Raw genomic sequence first — 18,902 nt, 5'->3', positions numbered from 1 at the left:
TCCAATGGCCTTTTTCTCATCTTAATAAACAAGAATGTTGGTAAGAGATGGAAACAAACAATAGTAACTAGTCAAAGCATATCATATTTTTTATAAGTTTGCATTGAAAAACTTAGTCAAATTTAGTAAAACTAAGGGAGAGAACATATTTTGTAAATATGAGTTTTACATATCTTGAAGTTACTTATCACTCTTAAAAATACAAGTTATTCATAAACTAACGTAGAAGACTTAAAAACTAGTGGAGAAGACGCGGACGACTTCAATCTAAGTTGTCTAGACGACTAAACTATATGTCGTCTGGTCAACGCAGAGGTTATTTTTGCAATTGACTTTGAAATCTGTTATTTCGGACGACTGAAAGTTAAGTCGTCTACTATTGTTTGGTTAAAAAAAAAACTCCAAAAAAGCTAGACGACTTACATTTCAGTCGTCAGAGGTTAGTTTTGCATTTGACTGGATTATTTCAGAAGTTTGACTTTTTGGACGACTTACGTTTCAGTCGTCTAGTGAAAATTAAAATAATAATATTTTTTTAAAAGTAGACGACTTAAAGTTAAGTCGTCATAGGTTAGTTTTGCAATTGAAAAAAAAACTTCAAGATTTAATTATATACAGACGACTTATAATTCAGTCGTCCACGAGACGACTGAAATGTAAGTCGTCCAGGATTTACGAGGTTTGACCAGAATCTCGGAAAAAAATCCTGGACGACTTACAATTAAGTCGTCTGGTGGACGACTGAATTATAAGTCGTCTGTGTATAATTAAATCTTGAAGTTTTTTTTTTCAATTGCAAGACTAACCTATGACTACTTAATTGTAAGTCGTTTACTTTAAAAAAAATATTATTATTTTAATTTTCGCCAGACGACTGAAATGTAAGTCGTCTGGGGAAGTCAAACTTCTGAAATTATCCAGTCAAATACAAAATTAACCTATGACGACTGAAATGTAAGTCGTCTAGGTTCTTTGGAATTTTTTTTGAATCCAAACAATAGTAGACGACTTAACTTTCAGTCGTCTCAGGTTACAGATTTTAAAGTCAATTGCAAAAATAACCTCTGCGTTGACCAGACGACTTCCAGGTAAGTCGTCTACAGCCAGACGACTGAAAGGTAAGTCGTCTACAGCCAGACGACTTCCCAAGTAAGTCGTCTGACGAACAGATCTGGAAAAAAACTCGATGTCATACCTTAAATTAGTGAGATAAGTTCCTTAGCATACATAAGGCTTCTCCAAGCACACAGAATCACAAACGGAAGTCACCCACCCATAATCGTTAGCTTCTATGACTCTATGAACCATAAAAATTTTAGAATCAAAATCTTGAGTTTTTTTAGCTCATTGTGGAGAGAAAGTGAGAGATATGTTGTGTTTAGGTCACAAGAATGGAAAAAGAAGAAGGGTAAATCGATTTTAGGAGCATTAAGAGCTTCAAATTGGTTGTTCATGGTGGTTGTGGTATTGATGACAATGGCAATCTTGTAATTACTTGAAGATGATGAGGGTGAGAGAGTAAAAATGTCATTTTCGAAAAAAAAAATAAAAAAAAAATGGATGGCATTTTCGTAAATTATATGAACTTGTGGGGTGAATAGGGCAAAACCAATTTTCAAAAAAAAAGGAGGTTAGTTTTGTGTTTGACTTTAAGTTATAGGTCAATTTTGCAAAAATCCCTTAATAAAATAAGATTGTACTCATTTTTCCTATGAAACAAAAAATAGACCACCGACGAAAAAACATAAAAGTGTATTCACTTCTTTATTGCACCAACCAAAAACTTTCAAAAACTAGCAGAAAAAGAAAGAAGAAGAAGCAAATACACAGAAGTTATAAATTATACAAAAACATAATAAAATATAAAATAGTACAACACACGGTCATTGTTCCCATGGGTTGTTGAATCAGTTCAGACAATGCTGAGGAACCATCGTGCCACGTGCAGAACCGTCAACATTCTCACATACCGCAGTGGAAGGACCACCCTCGACTCCCTTATGCTCTAGGTTAATGTCAATTAGCTCAACCTTCTTGCACGGAAAGCTCTTGCTACATTGTAGATTCACCGCCACTTTGTTCGTCGATGTTCCATATATGTTCTTTAATTTAAGATCTTGGATTTGAACGTGTGATTGTCCCTGAAAAGAATAATTAAACCACAACTTTTATTTTATTTTTTCTTTTGTTGTAATAAGAGAAAAGAAATATATAAGTTTATATCTTGCGTAGAGAGTTCACCTTCTTTTCACAAGGTGGGTGAGGACAATACTTCTGGTCGATGTTGATAGGGTTTCCAACATTAATCATTTGAATATTCTCGTACACAAAGTTAGAAACCAATATCTTCGAAGCTGAAGATTCCCAAGTCTTGATCCGAATACCATCACTAGTGCCGTTAAAGACTATGTCTCTTACGGTTAAGCCATTAACGTCCTTCTCTTCTTTGTTCTTCCCTAAGCTTCCGACACTGATCCCATGTCCAGGACCACAATTGACATTAGAGATATCCATGTTAGTGGTTCCGGAAAGGATAGCTATACAGTCGTCTCCTGTACCAATGTGTGTCTTGGAGATGTTAATGTTGCTACAGAACCCAAACTTTAGCCCATCGGTGTTTGGACTGTCGCCGGGAGCTGTTATAGTGACTTCAGTGATGTTGAAGTGATGGACAGAAAAGAAGTTGAAGTGTCCCATTTTGCTGTTGAGTGACGTTATCCCATTGATTCTTGAGTTGTTCACGAATGCAAATCCCATGGTCTGTGAGAATAATCAAGTTTAGTAACTCGTAAGACACTAGCTGACTAGAATATAAGATATAAATTTACGGGGTAACAGAAAATAATTGAATTGTATAATTTTCATTGTAAAACCATATAATAAAACATGTAAAAGAATTAAGAATTGGTATACCATAGCTAGCTTAGGACAACTGGGGTTTTTGTGGCAGTCATTTAGTGGCCAAGACTCTTTCCCTTGGCCGTCGAGTGTACCGGCACCGGAGATAATAAGATTGTTAATGTACCTGAACTGGATCCATGTGTCATTCTTAATGTCCCTAGGGTTTGAAGGAGCCAATAAAGTTCCATCGATAACGAATTCAATCTGATTCGCACATGGCCCTACGAACTGTACACCACCAAGATAAAACGTTCCTTTCGGTACGTAGATTTTACTATTACCACCTTTCCTTGTGCATGCGCTTTTCCATATGTTTGTGAACGCCTAATTTTGGACAAGTTAAATAAAACAAAATCGATAAAATGCTTATTTTTGTGTGTTTCTATATATATATTGGTTATGTACATACCTTGGTGTTATCAGCTTTTCCGTCAGCTTTGGCACCATAGCGCTGGACATTAAAAACCTTTGGCCTATTGGTCGGACGACTTGCAACGGCATTGAGGAACAAGAGAGACAAACACAAAGCCTTAAACGCAGAAGAAATGCAAGTCATCTTCTTATTATGTTTAGGGTATATTCAAATAAGAATTTTGTGTTATTAATAAATGTCTTTAAGACACAATGAGAAGTGTTTATCTACTGTATTTGCTTATATAGAGTTAATTGTTTCCATGAACTGTTAGAATAAATCTATTTTTTAAACACAAGAACTTGATTCTTGTTACTAATTAGTAACCATCGGCTAAAATTGGGCTGTTTCTTTTGTATTGCTTTTGGTTGATTATTTATGGTTATGGATATGTAATATATGGTTATCTGATTTCTCTTTGCTCTCTCGTTTAAAACAGAATCTTAATTTTGGTGAAAATTCAATTGGGTATTTACCAGTAAATTGTTTCGGTTAATGCTTGGTTTTAAAATAATTCATCTACATATATTTTGTAAACAACTCTAAATCATCACAAAAAAAAAATAAATCTATCTATACTATTATTTGAAAATTAATCTATACTATATTTGAAATAATTTCGCGTATTTTTCACCTTCTCCATAATTATAGGATAAATCATTAGTCCAATTAATTTATATCATGAAAGTTATTTTAATATATTTTATTTATCATAATATTTAAGATAATTAATTAATAGACATATTGACAAATTTTACTGATCTATATATACTATTTTAAAAAAATATTATTTAGGTATATAAATTTATGATGGTATTTGGGGTTATTATTTAAATAAATAAATTAAAAATAGATATTATTACCAAATTTTACTGATAATATCATAATTAGGTTTATCTTATATTTAGTGGAGAATTTGCCAAAAATGACACAAAACTTGATTTTAAACCCAAAAATATACCAAAACTTCAGTCAAATATAAAAGTAACTCAAAAGCCTTGTGAAATTATAACTATCTTCTTATGACACAAAAAATAAAATTTATTTTTATGAATATAACCCCGAAAAGGTTTCTGAGGTTCTGTAAGCTTTTTCATATAGAAGATTTAAAAATAATTTATAAATTTTATAAAAAAATTTTGATAGGGGAAAATTTGAAATCATGTAATTATAAATATTTGTAAATGATATAAATTAAGATCTAGTAAAATTAAATTGTTTTCAACATAGATGAGTAAATGTAGTGTGTCATGGTATTCTTTGGTTTAAGGTTTGATAACATATGTTGTAGTATTACTTGTATTATTAGGGTAAGATTTTGGAAGCTTATTTTTTTTTTGAAAAATTAAATTTAGACTTATATGTGTTTAGTTTTGTGTATATTAAACACTTTTAAAGTTATTTTAAATTTTATGAAATGTTTGTTTCTACTTAATTAGTTATTTTGAGTTTAGGGTTTAGGTGACCTAAGTCTTCTAACAAATAATGCATTAGAAGACTTATGCGAAAGTCTTCTACACGAATAGTAAATTTAGACTATAGGTCTTCTAAAAAGTCTTCTTCATAGTAAAAATATATACCTTTTTAATATTGTTTAAACTAAACTATATACCATATAAAATATATATAAATTTAGAATATAGATCTTCTAAGAAGTCTTCTTCGTAGTAAAAATATATATCTTTTTAATATTGTTTAAACTAAACTATATACCATATAGACGGGATGAGGTAGCTCACTTGGTAAGGACCCTGTGGGCCAATTGTCATGCTCACGGGTTCGACGCCAGGCGGAGGCGAACTGCCCATTCTGTCACCAAATGTGGTACTGGGTGTTGGGCCTTGTCCCCAACCCAGGTAAAGCCCTCCCGGGTGAAGTGGACCGCTGCCTATACCATATAAAATATATATAACCTGGATTATCAAAAAAAAAAAAAAAAAAAACTATATACCATATAAAATATATATAATATTTTAATTTAAAAGTCTTAGAAATATGTATGATATTTGAAGTCATAAAATTTGAATATTTTTACAATTTTAATTTGATCAAATCATTAAAATATATTCTACATATCTTTTGTTAATATTTTAATGAAAATTAAGGTATTTCAAAAATATTTCAAGCGTAAGCCGCAACGTTATTTCAGTTGTCATTATCATGTCCAAACACATACATGTACATAAGATGAAGCTCCCTGTGGATAATAAATGAAACATCAATTCACACATTGCTTCAGGCAATATCAATCCAGCTCAAGCCAGATTCTTTTGTCCCTAACTTCTTAGCAGCTTCTCTCACTTCACCTAACCGATCCCACATTCCCATAGTTGCATAAACGTTCGAAATACATGTATAAACCGACGGATCTTCTGAAAAACTACTGAGCAATTTCTCAGCTATTACAGTGACCAGTTCAGCATTCTTGTGAGTTCCACAAGCAGTCAGCAGAGACATCCATATCGTTTTATCAGGCTCAAACGGCATTCCCTTTATGATCTCCTCTGCCTCTTGGAACATCCCCGCTTGACCAAGAAGATCAACCATGCAATAATAATGCTCTACACACGGTTCAAGACCATACTCAGATCTCATCGATTCGAGTACGAATCTCGCTTCTTCAAGCATCCCAGAATGTCGACAAGCAGAGAGAACCCCGTAAAACGTTACCTCATTTGGTTCAACTCCAGAATCAATCATCTCGCGGAAATACCGAATGGCTTCTTTAGCTTGTCCGTTTTGTCCGCAACCAACAATTATCCCTGTCCAAGACACGACATCTCTTTCCAACATACCGTCAAACAACACAACACCATTGTCTATCTCGCCACCTTTCACATACATGTCTATTAATCCTGTCGTTGTCACCGGTTCTGATTCATAACCTTTCTTTACACACAGCCCATGAATCTGCTTGCCCCATCCAAGAGACGCTAAACTTGAACAGGCTTTGAGAATACTCGAGATGACGAACTGGTCTGCGTGGAGTCCCAGTTTGATTAACTCTCGGAACAGATCAAACGCTAAAGAGTGGAAACCTGCTTTCACACAGCCTCTTATCAGGCCGGAGAAAGCAATGATATCTTTATTTGGAAGCCTATGAAACAGTCTATACGCATCTTGGACATTCCCTACGTTTGCGTGTAGATCAACAAGAATGCTTCCTACTATGTAATCCAACTCATAACCACTGATTACAACTAAACCATGTACCTGAAGCCCGAGTCTCAAGTTGATTAGGTTGGTGCATATCTTTAACGCACCACTTAGAGTGTAGGAATCAAAACTCAACCCTGATTGATACATCTGCAAAAGCAGCCATAACGCCGCTTCATTCTCGTCGTTGATAAAAAATCCAGAGAGCATAGCGTTCGAAACAGCGACAGTACTATGAAGTTTTGCCTGACGAAACAGATCAACTGCATCACTTAGAGAGCAACAGTTCGAGTACATATCGATAAGAGCAGAGAGTGCGAAGGAGCTTGACTCAAAACCCGACTTTAGGACACAACAATGCAGCTGTCTCCCCATTGTTAATAAGCCACCAAAGCTGCAAGCTTTAAGACCACATGGTAAAGCAAAACCATCTAGCTTGAGTCCTTCTCTATGCATCATAATCAGAAACTCCAACGCACGAGGACTACCTTTATCGACAAACCCGGAGATTAAACAGTTCCAAGACACAGCATTTGGCTGCGGAATCCGATGAAACAAACGAACAGCTTCATTAACCAAACCTTCTTTACAGTAACCAGAAATGAGAGTGTTCCACGAAGTTAAATTAGGCTGTGAAATCTCAGAAAAAGCTTTATTAGCTTCACTAAGTCTCCTGTTCTTAACATACATATCTAAAACAGCGTTCATCAAAACAACATCACCTTTTATATTCTCTTCACCAATTCTTTCGTGGATCAAACGACCCAGCTGAAGATCACCCACTAACCCACAAGCTTTCAAAACCGCGGAGAACAAGAACTCGTTAGGCGCTTCTGATTCCGAATCTAACATGCTTCTGTATAGTTCAATAGCCTTGTTTGGCTTTCCACCGCTTGTGTACCCAGAGACCATCGTCGTCCAAGTGACGATGTTTCTCTCAGTCATTTCGTCGAACACTTTCTGTGCATCGACCAACGACCTAAAGTCCAAATGCATAGAGATCAGGTTGTTTGCAAGGAAGACGTTATTGGAGATCCCTTGTTTAATTAGCTGAGCTTGAATTGATTCCCCACGCTTAAAAGCTTGCAACTTCCCGCAATGGCGTAACCCTGCTGCTATAAGCTTCAAGTCCATTGCCATTTTGTTACGAATTCCATAAACGTATTAAACTAAACTAAGACAAAGCTTTAGGAAGTGATGACAGCTGGTTGTCGGAAGTTGCAAGACCGAGGCAAAACATAGCAGCAATATCAGGCTTCGAGGTAACGGAAGGTAGTTTGTTCGTTTGGGGAAAAAACGACATGCTATTCGCCGTGGAAGGAAGACAAATTTCTCTCACTGTAATGTTACAACTTGCAAAATCTTATAAATTATTTTATTATAATTATGATTTATATATACAATATATAATAAATTAATAATACGAAACTCTATACTTTTCAATGGTTTCATTCATCCAAAATATATAATTATGTTGCATGAAAATTATGAACTAGTTAAGGCAAATTTCCAACTTCAAATATTCCCAGTGACTAAATACAACAGCTTGATTAGAATCATGGTTCGTGGCTTTCCCAAATTCCAGAGCACCATTTCAACACTATATATATCCCTTCATTTATTCTTGGGCGCTCTCCACAAACATGCTCAGCCGCAGCACGAGCCGCACGCCGGTAGAGAATCTGAAAAACAACAAATCAAATCAGATTCACAATGAAGATTAAACAATCAACTACCAACCCATGATTCATGTGCAGTGTTTCCATCAGTAAAAGAAGTAAATATCAAACTTGTCTCGGGTTACTTACTGTGGTCAGCTCCACGGATATCATTCAAGCCACGCACATTGTCGAGGCCCCCACGAGGAGGTCCAGGGCGTCCACCTCCGCCACCACCACCTCCTCCACCACCACCACCACCACCAGGTCGGCCACCATCCCATTTCTTGTTAGCCCCAGAGCCTTTCCTGTAGGAATCTGATTTCTCCATCTGGGCAAAAGTTTTGCTCTCGGGTAAGTCATAGCTTGTTTAAAGGCAAGTAACCGAGGAAATAAAGGCAGAGTGTTACCGAGAACATGGTTATAAAGAAGACTTGTATCAGGTTGATGATTGACAAGAAGAAATCTTTGATCGTCCTTAGTCTCCATATTGATCGCTTAGCTTTAACAACACCTATGAAGATGATGGATACACAATTCAACAAAGGCAATTAGAAACCCTTTTCAAAATTCATGATCAACCCAAGGACATGTAAGATATATTCTATAACCGATCCAAGTTCCGATATATATATAAAACAATTTCCACAGATATCGAAAACTCTAAGAAATCAAAGATCAATAAGGTTATTATTAATCATGAAACGGTTCTTAGGGATAGGATTGAAAATTGTGATTTGGGATCTAAAAAAAAGCGGAAACGAATCAGAGAGATCTGAAGTTTCCTACCTCCTTCGACGTATGCCATTGCTGTAATCTTCTGGCTTCTTCTTCTTCTTCCTCGACCGATATAAGAGCAATTTCAGGGAGGCGATTGGATGATAAGCTACGATTTATATCGACTTTGCATCCTTACGCGTTCACTAGAAGTTTCGCGACGTCTACGTGGATGTGTCACGTGGCGAATTGGGATTGGAAGCTAGTGTCATGTTGAATTGTTGATTGCATATATGATTATGAAAAATTTGCTTAAACCACTACATTTTTTATACTTGCTTTAATACTGTAACATTTAAGCTAAATAAATAGAAGCTTGTAACTAATTTATATATGGGGTTTAGATTTGAACGAAGAGATTTTGTGAGATAAGGTTTAAAATTTAATAAAGAAATTTTTTATATGTGAAATGGTTTATGTACGATTTTGAGTTCTAGGATAAAATCACATAAGAGTGTTTTGCTTCGTCCAAAACAGAACCTGTGAACCAACTACCACAAGTATTACTGGACTGGAACTTTTGTATGTGGAAGTTTTTGTTTGAATTTGTGAGTTTTCAAGTATATGAGTCTGTTTTTAGTGAAGAAGTAAAATATCACAAAATTTAGTCATAAAACAACTTGAAATTAGTCATTGAATTTGCTTAAGCTTTTGACATTTGTTACTAAATTGTCTAACAGATTTAATATTTGTCATTTGTCACTAAGTTGCATAATTTTATCACTAAGTTTGATTAATCACCAAATTTACTTAGCTTAATTTATTTGATAACTTTATCATCAATAAAATACTTTTACTTCATTTTACTTAGTCTATAGACTTGCAAATGTGATAGACTTTTTTCATATAAAATATACCATTTACTTGACATTAGATTATATTTTTTACTTAGTCCAATAAACTTGTAAAATTATATTCGCAAATACTTGATTTTTACTCCGACCAATAGGCGCAGCCATTGGAGTCGAACAATCCTAAATTGCCAAATAGCCCTAAATCACAAACCTCGAAGGCAAATTGCGAGTAACATTCGTAGTTCGAAGATTTGCAAAATTCGAATCAAGAGGCTTTGCGATTTAATCTCGGAAGGGATGAAAGGAGTGGGAGGACCATTGCTTTCAATCGGAGATCTTCTTGCCGATCTCGTTGAAGAACCTGTTGTCTCAGCTCCACCAAATCCTCAGAATTCTTCCAAATTAGAGACTGATGCCATCTCTGAACCGCTGGATCTAACCGGCCTCTTTCAGGTCATTCCTCTAATCGGTTATCGATTTAATGGTCTTTGTGAATCTCATTACTGCATCTTCATTGAGTTATGCGATCTATAATGTTCTTTCATTCTTAGGGAAATGTTCTTGTGGAAGAGCTGTACTGTAACTATAGCTTAATCTATAAATGATGTATTTCTTGAAATTTTACCGGTGATAATGCTTGCAAGCCTCTTTTCTAAAACAGCTGGTTTTGTGTTTCAGGACAACTATGATAAACTTAACAGAGTGTTTGCTGGTTCTGATCACTCATGGACCTCTCTTACTCTGGAGGTAATTTAAAAGGATTTACAATCAACATATTGACGTCTAGGTTTATTTCGATTACCATGGCTGTCCTTTTGTTTCCTAATAGTTTGGTATGGGAATCATCTTGCCTTTACAACTATCTCTTGTTTGATGTGATGGGAACATATATATATTTTTTCTGGTTTTATTGTCTATTTCAGTCTTTTGATGATATTGTCTTTAAAGATGGTTCTACCTTCCTATGGGTGTTTCCAATGTCTCATACATGGTTATGAGATTCTCTAGATACATTGTTTTTTAGAATAGACAGATGAAATGTTTCCGTGTGGCTGGCTTGTATCTAAACTAATCGTTTGTTTGCTTGCCCTTCAATTTTCAGCTTTGCACTTCCTTAGAAACTGTAAACAAGTTGGTCCACGCCACCACCACAAATGCTAGATTCTTGTCAGAGAAAGTGAGAGAACTCGAGAAAATAGTGAAACAGGGAGATTCAGCAGTGGCAGCTGCCAGATCAGTTCACGCTACGGTTAACCAGAAAGGTTTACCCTCTTAGGACAACACAACAGCATCAATTAATGCTTTACCAAAGAACAAATCAACCTATTGGGTTTTATTTAATCCTTTTACAGAACGTTATTTGCCTTGTGTCTAGATGTACCCTGAATGATTTAACGATGAATATCCAATCTTTTAACATTGTATGGAATTGCACGCATATAGTCAATGGGATTATTGGCAAAAGAAACCTATCACAGTGGTCAGGGGAATAATTAGTCTGCAATTTGTTAAGACTAAGCAAAGTGGTCCAATCATTGATCCTAATGCAAATCTCAATTGTGATTGGTAATTTTGGAGTAAATGGGAGAGAAATTTTTTTTGGTCAAAAATGGTAGAGAAAGTAAAAAGGTGAAAAAGAGCGAAAAAGTTAGGAGTAAACTGGAGAGAGAGAACAGTGAAACAAGTTTTGCTCATGTGTATACTAGCATAACATTTTCCCCTATTTCAACAGTAATTGGAGGAAATAAACAAAAGAATGTTTTCACCTGATTGAAATTTTTTTGAGAGTAAATAGGAGTAACTAAGTTTTCTGCTCAAATATTTATTCTAAAAGTACTTTTCAATCAAAGCCAATAATTCTTGGCGATATGCGCTTTCATAATATATATCATGCAGATTTTGAAAGATTCCATATTTTCAAGATCTAAAAACAAAATAACAGAAATAATATATTAGGTAAGATATCTATTCTTTAAGTACGCAAATAAAAAAAAGAATAGTTAGATAAGTTTATAACACATTACTAAAATAAGATAGATCATAAAATTAAATTTATAACATATATTTATGAGAAAAGGTACACCAACAAGTATTGGTCAATAAATAGAAAAATGAATTATAGCACAAATAGAATTTATAGAAATTATTGATATGTATTATTCATATGTATTCTATCGTATATAAGTATATTGGTATATAGATCATAGTAAACACACACTGAATCATTTTTTTTTCTAAATTAGTCAAGTGACTAGAATATATGGGTTTACTAGATCCAATAAACCAGAGAATAGGCCCAATAAAGTAGATCCAGATACGAACGATCTCAAATCTGACTAAATTACCTGGTATGGTATTAAACCGTGATCCCGGTCCAGGTGTGTCCGAAACAAGACAACCTCTGCGGTCTTTTCTTTCACTCCTGGAGACAAATCTAGGGTTCTCTCTAAACAACCGAAGAAGGAACAAGGCAAAAAGCCGTAGCAGAGAGAGAGAGCGATTCTAGGCTTGGGGATTCCACATCAGAAACCCTAATTCTTACCACCCAAGATGCCGCGTCACAGAGGGGAAGAGGATGATGTAGACGAAGACTACGATGGAATGGAATTAGAGGAGGAGGAGGAAGAGGACGAAGGAAGAAGCCGTGGCGGCGGCTCGAGGCAGAAGAGAGGAAGATCGAGTTTTTTCGATGATTACGCGGAGGAGGATTCCGAGGAAGAGGAGGACGATGACGATGATGAAGATTACGGCAGCCGCCGAGGAAAAGGAGGTGGAGGTGGAGCAGCTAAGAGAAAAAAGTCATCCGCTGCTATGTTCGTAGACGACATCGCGGACCAGGTTGATGATGATGATGAAGAAGGAGACGAAGAAGATGGAGAAGATGGTATAACTTCCGAATTTGGATTCCATTTTTTGTTACCTTAAATGTTTTTTTTTTGTTATTGATGATGATTTGAAGCTTTTTTTTTTATGAGGATGCAGGATTCATAGTGGATACTGGAACGGATCTTCCGGATGAGCGTGTTGATAGACGGAGGTATCACGACCGCGGATTTGACGAAAACGATGAGGATGTGGACGATCTGGAGAGGAGAATTCAGGAGAGGTTCTCTAGGCCTCAGGAGGATTATGATGAAGAAGCTACAGATGTGGAGCAACAAGCTCTTTTGCCTTCTGTCCGTGATCCAAAGCTCTGGATGGTCAAGTGTGCGGTAAGGATTCTTGCATAGTCTGCGATACATTGAATTGATTCTCACTGACTTTTTCACATTGCAAATGTCAGATTGGCCGTGAAAGGGAGGTTGCGGTGTGTCTTATGCAAAAATACATAGACCGAGGATCGGATTTGCAGATCAGATCTGTTGTTGCACTCGACCATCTTAAAAACTATATATATGTTGAAGCAGACAAGGAAGCTCACGTCAAAGAGGTATTTGTTTTGCTGCTTTTTGTGTTCATTAATGTTATAAAGGGTGTGAAGTCATTATGTGGGTTATTTGTTTTACCTGTGCTAGGCAATCAAGGGAATGAGGAATATATATGCTAATCAGAAGATCTTACTTGTCCCCATTAGAGAAATGACAGATGTCCTCTCTGTTGAAAGCAAAGCAATTGATCTTTCTCGGGATACCTGGGTTAGAATGAAAATCGGGACGTACAAAGGTGATCTTGCTAAGGTATGATCCATTTTCATGTCTTTCCATTGACAACAACACTATCTTTAGTTTAGACTGCTAAAATGTAAGTTCTTTGCAGGTGGTTGATGTTGATAATGTGCGTCAGAGGGTTACTGTCAAGTTAATTCCAAGAATTGATCTGCAGGCTCTAGCCTCTAAGCTGGTATAGACTTTATCCATAATTTAAGGGGGAAAATGGTTTTATTTGTGTCTAATAGAGTAATAGTTCAACGGATCTTGTCTTGGACAATACTAAGGTTTTGAAGTGTTACCTGACTAATTGCAGGACGGAAGAGAAGTTGCGAAGAAAAAAGCCTTTGTTCCACCTCCACGTTTCATGAACATTGATGAAGCTAGGTACTCTTTTTAGAATCCGTTCATTTGTACGTTAATTATAATACCTGTTATGGAGAAGGTTTTATCGAAGTTATGGACCTTTAAAATTTGTTACATGCACATAGGGAATTGCACATACGTGTTGAGCGTCGGCGTGATCCCATGACCGGTGACTACTTTGAAAACATTGGTGGTATGCTTTTCAAAGATGGCTTCATGTACAAAACAGTATCGTTGAAGTCCATCATTGCTCAGAACGTTACACCAACTTTTGACGAGCTTGAAAAATTCAACAAACCAAGTGAAAACGGGGAGAGCGGCGACTTTGGTGGTCTGTCGACTTTATTTGCAAACAGAAAGAAAGGTCATTTCATGAAGGGTGATGCAGTTATCGTTATTAAGGGGGATCTCAAAAACTTGAAAGGTTGGGTTGAGAAAGTGGATGAAGACAACGTTCTTATCAGATCAGGATTGAAAGGTCTCCCTGTAAGCAATCCACTCTTTGTCTTTTCGTAACTGGTTGTTGCATGTTTCTGAGATCATCCAAAAGGCTGATCATTACTCTTGCGATGCAGGATCCTCTCGCTGTAAATGAGAAAGAGCTCTGCAAATACTTCGAGCCTGGAAATCACGTGAAGGTTGTTTCTGGGACACATGAAGGAGCAACAGGCATGGTGGTCAAAGTTGATCAACATGTGCTTATCCTTCTGTCTGACACGACCAAAGAACATGTAAGTCATCTTTTGTACATGATGAATTAAGTCTATTTCTGACCAAATGCCAATGGGGTATACTCGTAGGTCCGCGTGTTTGCTGATCATGTTGTTGAGAGCTCAGAAGTGACAACTGGTGTTACCAAAATCGGGCAATATGAACTTCATGATCTTGTGCTTCTGGAGTAAGTGGAATAATACCTTCAAGTGATGCGTCTTTCCCACTTACACGCATTTTTAAAGCTTTATTGTTTTGATGCAGTAACCTCACTTTTGGAGTAACTATACGGCTAGAGAATGAAGCTTTTCAGGTAAATTGCCAACTTTCTGAGAATACAACTATTATCAAGTCATACGCGTACCAATGCATCTATAGGAATAACAACTCTGTTTTAATGTCTTAGGTTCTTAAAGGGAATCCTGACAGACCAGAGGTTGCTCTTGTCAAACTCAGAGAAATCAAATGCAAGCTTGATAGGAAAATTAGTGTTCAAGATCGCTACAAAAATGTCATTTCTGTGGGTGATGATGTCAGAATCGTCGAAGGTCCTAGCAAAGTGAGTATCTTTGCATATTGGTCGACGTGCTCAACGTTACTGATCTCATATTAACAAATTTACACATAAATAGGGTAAACAAGGTCCCGTGAGGCATATTTACAAAGGGGTCTTATTTATATATGATCGCCATCACCTTGAGCATGCCGGATTCATCTGCGCTAAATGCACATCATGCGTTGTTGTTGGTGGATCACGTTCTGGTGCTAATAGAAGTGTAAGCCTTCTTTTTGTAATATGGCCATGTTTTTTTATTTTTTAATTTGTTGCATCAATATGTAGTCTCACCTTGTCTATTCTAGGGTGGTGATTCCTTATCAAGATTTAGCAATTTCAAGGCTCCTGCCCCAGTGCCTCCATCTCCAAGACGATTTCAACGCGGAGGCATGGGATACAACGGTATGTTCAAATCTCCAAAGTACAATGATTCATTGCCTAAAACCAAGAGTGATTTGCATATCGTTTGTGAAATGCGGATAGACCATCTATACGTACTACATACAGTTGCACAAAATCTAATATGTATCATTAAAATGCAGCAAGAGGAAGGGGCAGGGGTGGAAGAGGAGGGAGAGACGATTCTTTGTTGGGCACTACTGTTAAAATCCGTCTAGGACCTTTCAAGGGATATAGGGGACCTGTAGTAGAAGTGAAAGGAGATTCAGTGCGTGTTGAACTTGAGATGAAGATTGTGACAGGCAAGCTCTTGTATTCACTTCTCCTCTCGTGGGTTGATATACTCTTTGAGTGGACCCTAACAATAGTTGTATAATGCAGTTGATCGAAATGCAATATCAGATAATGTGGCTGTGACAACACCGTCTCGGTAATCTACTAATTTATCTTCTTAGTTATTTAGACTTCAGTAAAGGGGATTTGATTATATCATCTGAATTTCTTCTACACAGAGATACATCTCGGTATAGCATGGGAAGTGAAACACCTATGCATCCTTCACGGACTCCACTTCATCCTTATATGACTCCTATGCGGGACTCTGGAGGTTTGTTTTCTAGCTCGTGTACCTCTGTAAATGTTCATTTGATAATTTTTATCTAAATTTCAGCTACACCGATCCATGATGGAATGAGGACACCCATGCGTGATAGAGCGTGGAATCCTTACACGCCTATGAGTCCACCTAGGTATGTTTTTTTATTGCATTTGTATTGTCAGAAGCGCTTCCATCTCCTTCCTGTTTCTTTTTAACGCTGTAATGGTTTTGCACCAATGTTGCCCCTTATGTTACACAAACATGGCCTATCTTTCAATTTTATAACGGTGAATCTTGTTCGAAGAGAAAACTTTGATATCTCTCATATTATGGTTGTGATTGGCAACAGGGATAACTGGGAAGAAGGGAACCCAGGATCTTGGGGAACGAGTCCTAACTATCAAGTAAGAGTTATCCATCTAATGTTTTGCATTCGACCTTATTATTGGCGAATGGTGAGTTAAAATTGTTTGCTTTGCCCTTGTTTGCAGCCGGGAAGTCCTCCTTCAAGGGCATATGAAGCACCAACTCCTGGGTCAGGATGGGCTAGTACACCCGGTGGTAGTTACTCAGATGCGGGGACACCTAGAGATAGTGGTTCAGCCTATGGTAAGATCCAATGCAATCATTTTCAAAAAAGCGTCGACTGTTCTCTCACATGCCTTGTCATGCAGCTAATGCCCCAAGTCCTTACCTTCCATCTACACCTGGACAACCTATGACACCAAGCTCGGCTTCATACTTACCTGGAACTCCCGGAGGACAACCAATGACTCCTGGAACTGGCCTCGATGTCATGTCTCCTGTTATAGGTAACCTTCTTTTGTTAAAAGGATAAACCCATAAGAAGTTTATAAACTCAAAAAGTTTCCATTTCTTTTATTGTAAATGTCACAGGTGGAGATGCTGAAGCATGGTTCATGCCTGATATATTGGTTGAGATACACAAGGCTGGAGAAGACAGCGATGTGGGCGTCATCCGAGATGTCTCGGTTAGTCTTTTCCCTTTCACCAACTCCATTTTTGTTACACATCAGTCTCAGTCTTGTGAATGACACTGTTGTGATGTGCTGCTTTTTTGTTAGGATGGAACGTGTAAAGTGTCTCTCGGGTCGAACGGTGAAGGTGACACTATAATGGCTCTCCCGGGCGAACTGGAGATAGTTCCTCCGAGGAAGAATGATCGTGTGAAAATCGTTGGCGGCCAATATCGTGGTTCTATAGGTAAGCTGATCGGAATCGACGGATCAGATGGTATCGTTAAGATTGAGGATAATCTCGACGTCAAGATTCTGGATCTGGCCATACTAGCCAAGTTTGTTCAACCGTGAGATTTGCTCTGATCAACTTTGAGTTTCCATCTTGTGACCGTTTATTGTATTTTTGAATGATAGTTTATAAAGAAACTTCGAATCTTATTTCTAGATGACGATGTGCCAGTGTTCTCTTTCCTACCTTTCATGAATTGAATAAATCTTACGATTGATTGGAATTGTATATAGTAAATTTATAGTTAAAACGGAGATGGAAGTTATTTGCTATTTCGGGAAGAGTTTGTGGCTAGGAAGAAATGGAAGTTTTTTGAGGCTGCACAGAACATTTTCTTCATTAGAAAATCACGAGTCAGGTGGCTTAAAGACGGAGACGCAAACACCAAGTTCTACTTCAACTCGGTGATAGCTCATCAAGCAAGGAATGCGATAAGATATCTTGTTGATGCGCATGGAATCAAAATCTTCAACAGAGCTCAGATAAAGGATATGGTGGTGTCATATTTTCAGAACCTACTTGGAACTGTGAATGGAGATGTAGTTCCCATGTCAGTGGAGGAGCTTAGTGGGTTAGTGGTATTTAGATGCACAGATGGGATTAAGGAGGCCTTGATCACGATTCCTTCAGAGGAAGAGATTAAGGAGATTTTTTTCTCTATGCCGAAGAGTAAGGCTCCTGGGCCAGATGGTTTCCCAGCGGAGTTCTTCTGGAAATCCTGGAGCGTAGTTGGGAGTGACTCGGTGCAAGCGGTACAAGAGTTTTTCAGGGGCGGAAGGATGTTTAGAGGCTTTAATGAAACAGCCATCTCCTTAATTCCAAAGGTAGTCGGGGCTGATAAGCTGAATTTGTTTAGGCCCATTGCTTTGTGTTACACAATATATAAGGTTATAGCAAGGGCAATCAAGAAAAAGCTCCAGCTAGTGGTTGATGGCATTGTCCAAAGAAACCAAGTGGGTTTTATTCAGAAGAGACTCTTATGTGAAAACGTCCTGTTAGCTTCAGAGTTGGTAACCGATTTCCACAAAGAAGGAGAGACGAGAAGAGGATGCTTGAAAATTGATTTGACGAAAGCATATGATAACCTGCATTGGGAGTTTGTGGTTAATTTGCTTACATCGTTTGACATGCCAGAGCAGTTCATTGGATGGATAAAGGAATGTATATCAACGCCAACGTACTCTGTGATTGTTAATGGAGAATTAAATGGTCATTTTGAAGGGAAGAAAGGCTTGCGGCAGGGAGATCCAATCTCGTCATTACTATTTGTAATGGCTATGGATGTGTTATCTAAGATGCTGGATAAAGGGGCTGTGGATCAGGTCTTTACACCTCATCCATCTTGTGAAGATCCTCTTATCACCCATCTCAGTTTTGCAGATGATGTCCTAATCTTTTTTGATGGGTCAGAAGAGTCTCTAGCCGGGATTATGAGTATTCTGGAGGAGTTCAAAGTTGTCTCGGGATTAAGAATTAATAAGGAGAAGACTGAGTTGCTGTTGGATGGAGGATGTTCGGCTAGATGTCAGGAAATGGCAGAGCGCTTGGGGATTAAGCAAGGGGCACTACCCATTCGATACTTGGGAGTGCCTTTATCGGCAAAAAAAATGAAGAAGAGTGATTTTCAACCTTTGCTGGATAAGGTTCTTCTCAGATTT

General features: G+C 37.3%; 5 protein-coding genes across 5 annotated transcripts; 2 read left to right on the top strand and 3 right to left on the bottom strand.

Moving 5' to 3' along the window:
* Nucleotides 1-1,599: 1,599 nt before the first annotated feature.
* LOC125606901 (exopolygalacturonase-like) lies at nucleotides 1,600-5,247 on the bottom strand. The gene is made up of 4 exons (XM_048775970.1): nucleotides 3,311-5,247; nucleotides 2,914-3,225; nucleotides 2,242-2,760; nucleotides 1,600-2,141 (listed from the first exon to the last, which is right to left on the bottom strand). Exons 1-4 carry the CDS (start codon nucleotides 3,455-3,457, stop codon nucleotides 1,908-1,910), a joined length of 1,212 nt encoding a protein of 403 aa, XP_048631927.1. The 5' UTR covers nucleotides 3,458-5,247; the 3' UTR covers nucleotides 1,600-1,907.
* A 185-nt stretch (nucleotides 5,248-5,432) lies between these two features.
* Nucleotides 5,433-7,655, bottom strand: LOC106388437 (pentatricopeptide repeat-containing protein At4g08210). The gene has a single exon (XM_013828512.3). It carries the CDS (start codon nucleotides 7,607-7,609, stop codon nucleotides 5,549-5,551), a length of 2,061 nt encoding a protein of 686 aa, XP_013683966.2. The 5' UTR covers nucleotides 7,610-7,655; the 3' UTR covers nucleotides 5,433-5,548.
* Nucleotides 7,656-7,902: 247 nt separating this feature from the next.
* Nucleotides 7,903-9,146, bottom strand: LOC106388438 (glycine-rich selenoprotein). Its single transcript, XM_013828513.3, has 4 exons — nucleotides 8,917-9,146; nucleotides 8,538-8,641; nucleotides 8,278-8,458; nucleotides 7,903-8,151 (listed from the first exon to the last, which is right to left on the bottom strand). Exons 1-4 carry the CDS (start codon nucleotides 8,933-8,935, stop codon nucleotides 8,117-8,119), a joined length of 339 nt encoding a protein of 112 aa, XP_013683967.1. The 5' UTR covers nucleotides 8,936-9,146; the 3' UTR covers nucleotides 7,903-8,116.
* Nucleotides 9,147-9,827: 681 nt separating this feature from the next.
* On the top strand, nucleotides 9,828-11,117 carry LOC106385538. The gene is made up of 3 exons (XM_013825449.3): nucleotides 9,828-10,151; nucleotides 10,377-10,445; nucleotides 10,801-11,117. The coding sequence occupies exons 1-3, from the start codon at nucleotides 9,996-9,998 to the stop codon at nucleotides 10,972-10,974; spliced, it is 399 nt and encodes a 132-aa protein (XP_013680903.3). The 5' UTR covers nucleotides 9,828-9,995; the 3' UTR covers nucleotides 10,975-11,117.
* Nucleotides 11,118-12,074: 957 nt separating this feature from the next.
* Nucleotides 12,075-17,399, top strand: LOC106388439 (putative transcription elongation factor SPT5 homolog 1). Its single transcript, XM_048775968.1, has 22 exons — nucleotides 12,075-12,582; nucleotides 12,681-12,910; nucleotides 12,982-13,128; nucleotides 13,214-13,375; nucleotides 13,455-13,538; nucleotides 13,662-13,732; nucleotides 13,837-14,197; nucleotides 14,287-14,442; nucleotides 14,512-14,609; nucleotides 14,687-14,735; nucleotides 14,829-14,981; nucleotides 15,055-15,198; nucleotides 15,284-15,380; nucleotides 15,521-15,679; nucleotides 15,759-15,807; nucleotides 15,890-15,984; nucleotides 16,048-16,126; nucleotides 16,325-16,379; nucleotides 16,467-16,584; nucleotides 16,650-16,787; nucleotides 16,873-16,967; nucleotides 17,061-17,399. Exons 1-22 carry the CDS (start codon nucleotides 12,249-12,251, stop codon nucleotides 17,304-17,306), a joined length of 3,120 nt encoding a protein of 1,039 aa, XP_048631925.1. The 5' UTR covers nucleotides 12,075-12,248; the 3' UTR covers nucleotides 17,307-17,399.
* Nucleotides 17,400-18,902: the final 1,503 nt, after the last annotated feature.

This window comes from Brassica napus, chromosome A3 (assembly GCF_020379485.1).
Source record: "Brassica napus cultivar Da-Ae chromosome A3, Da-Ae, whole genome shotgun sequence".
Classification (NCBI taxonomy): Eukaryota; Viridiplantae; Streptophyta; class Magnoliopsida; order Brassicales; family Brassicaceae; genus Brassica; species Brassica napus.
Note: the sequence above shows the minus strand (reverse complement) of the source record. Positions and strands in the feature narration are given on the sequence as shown.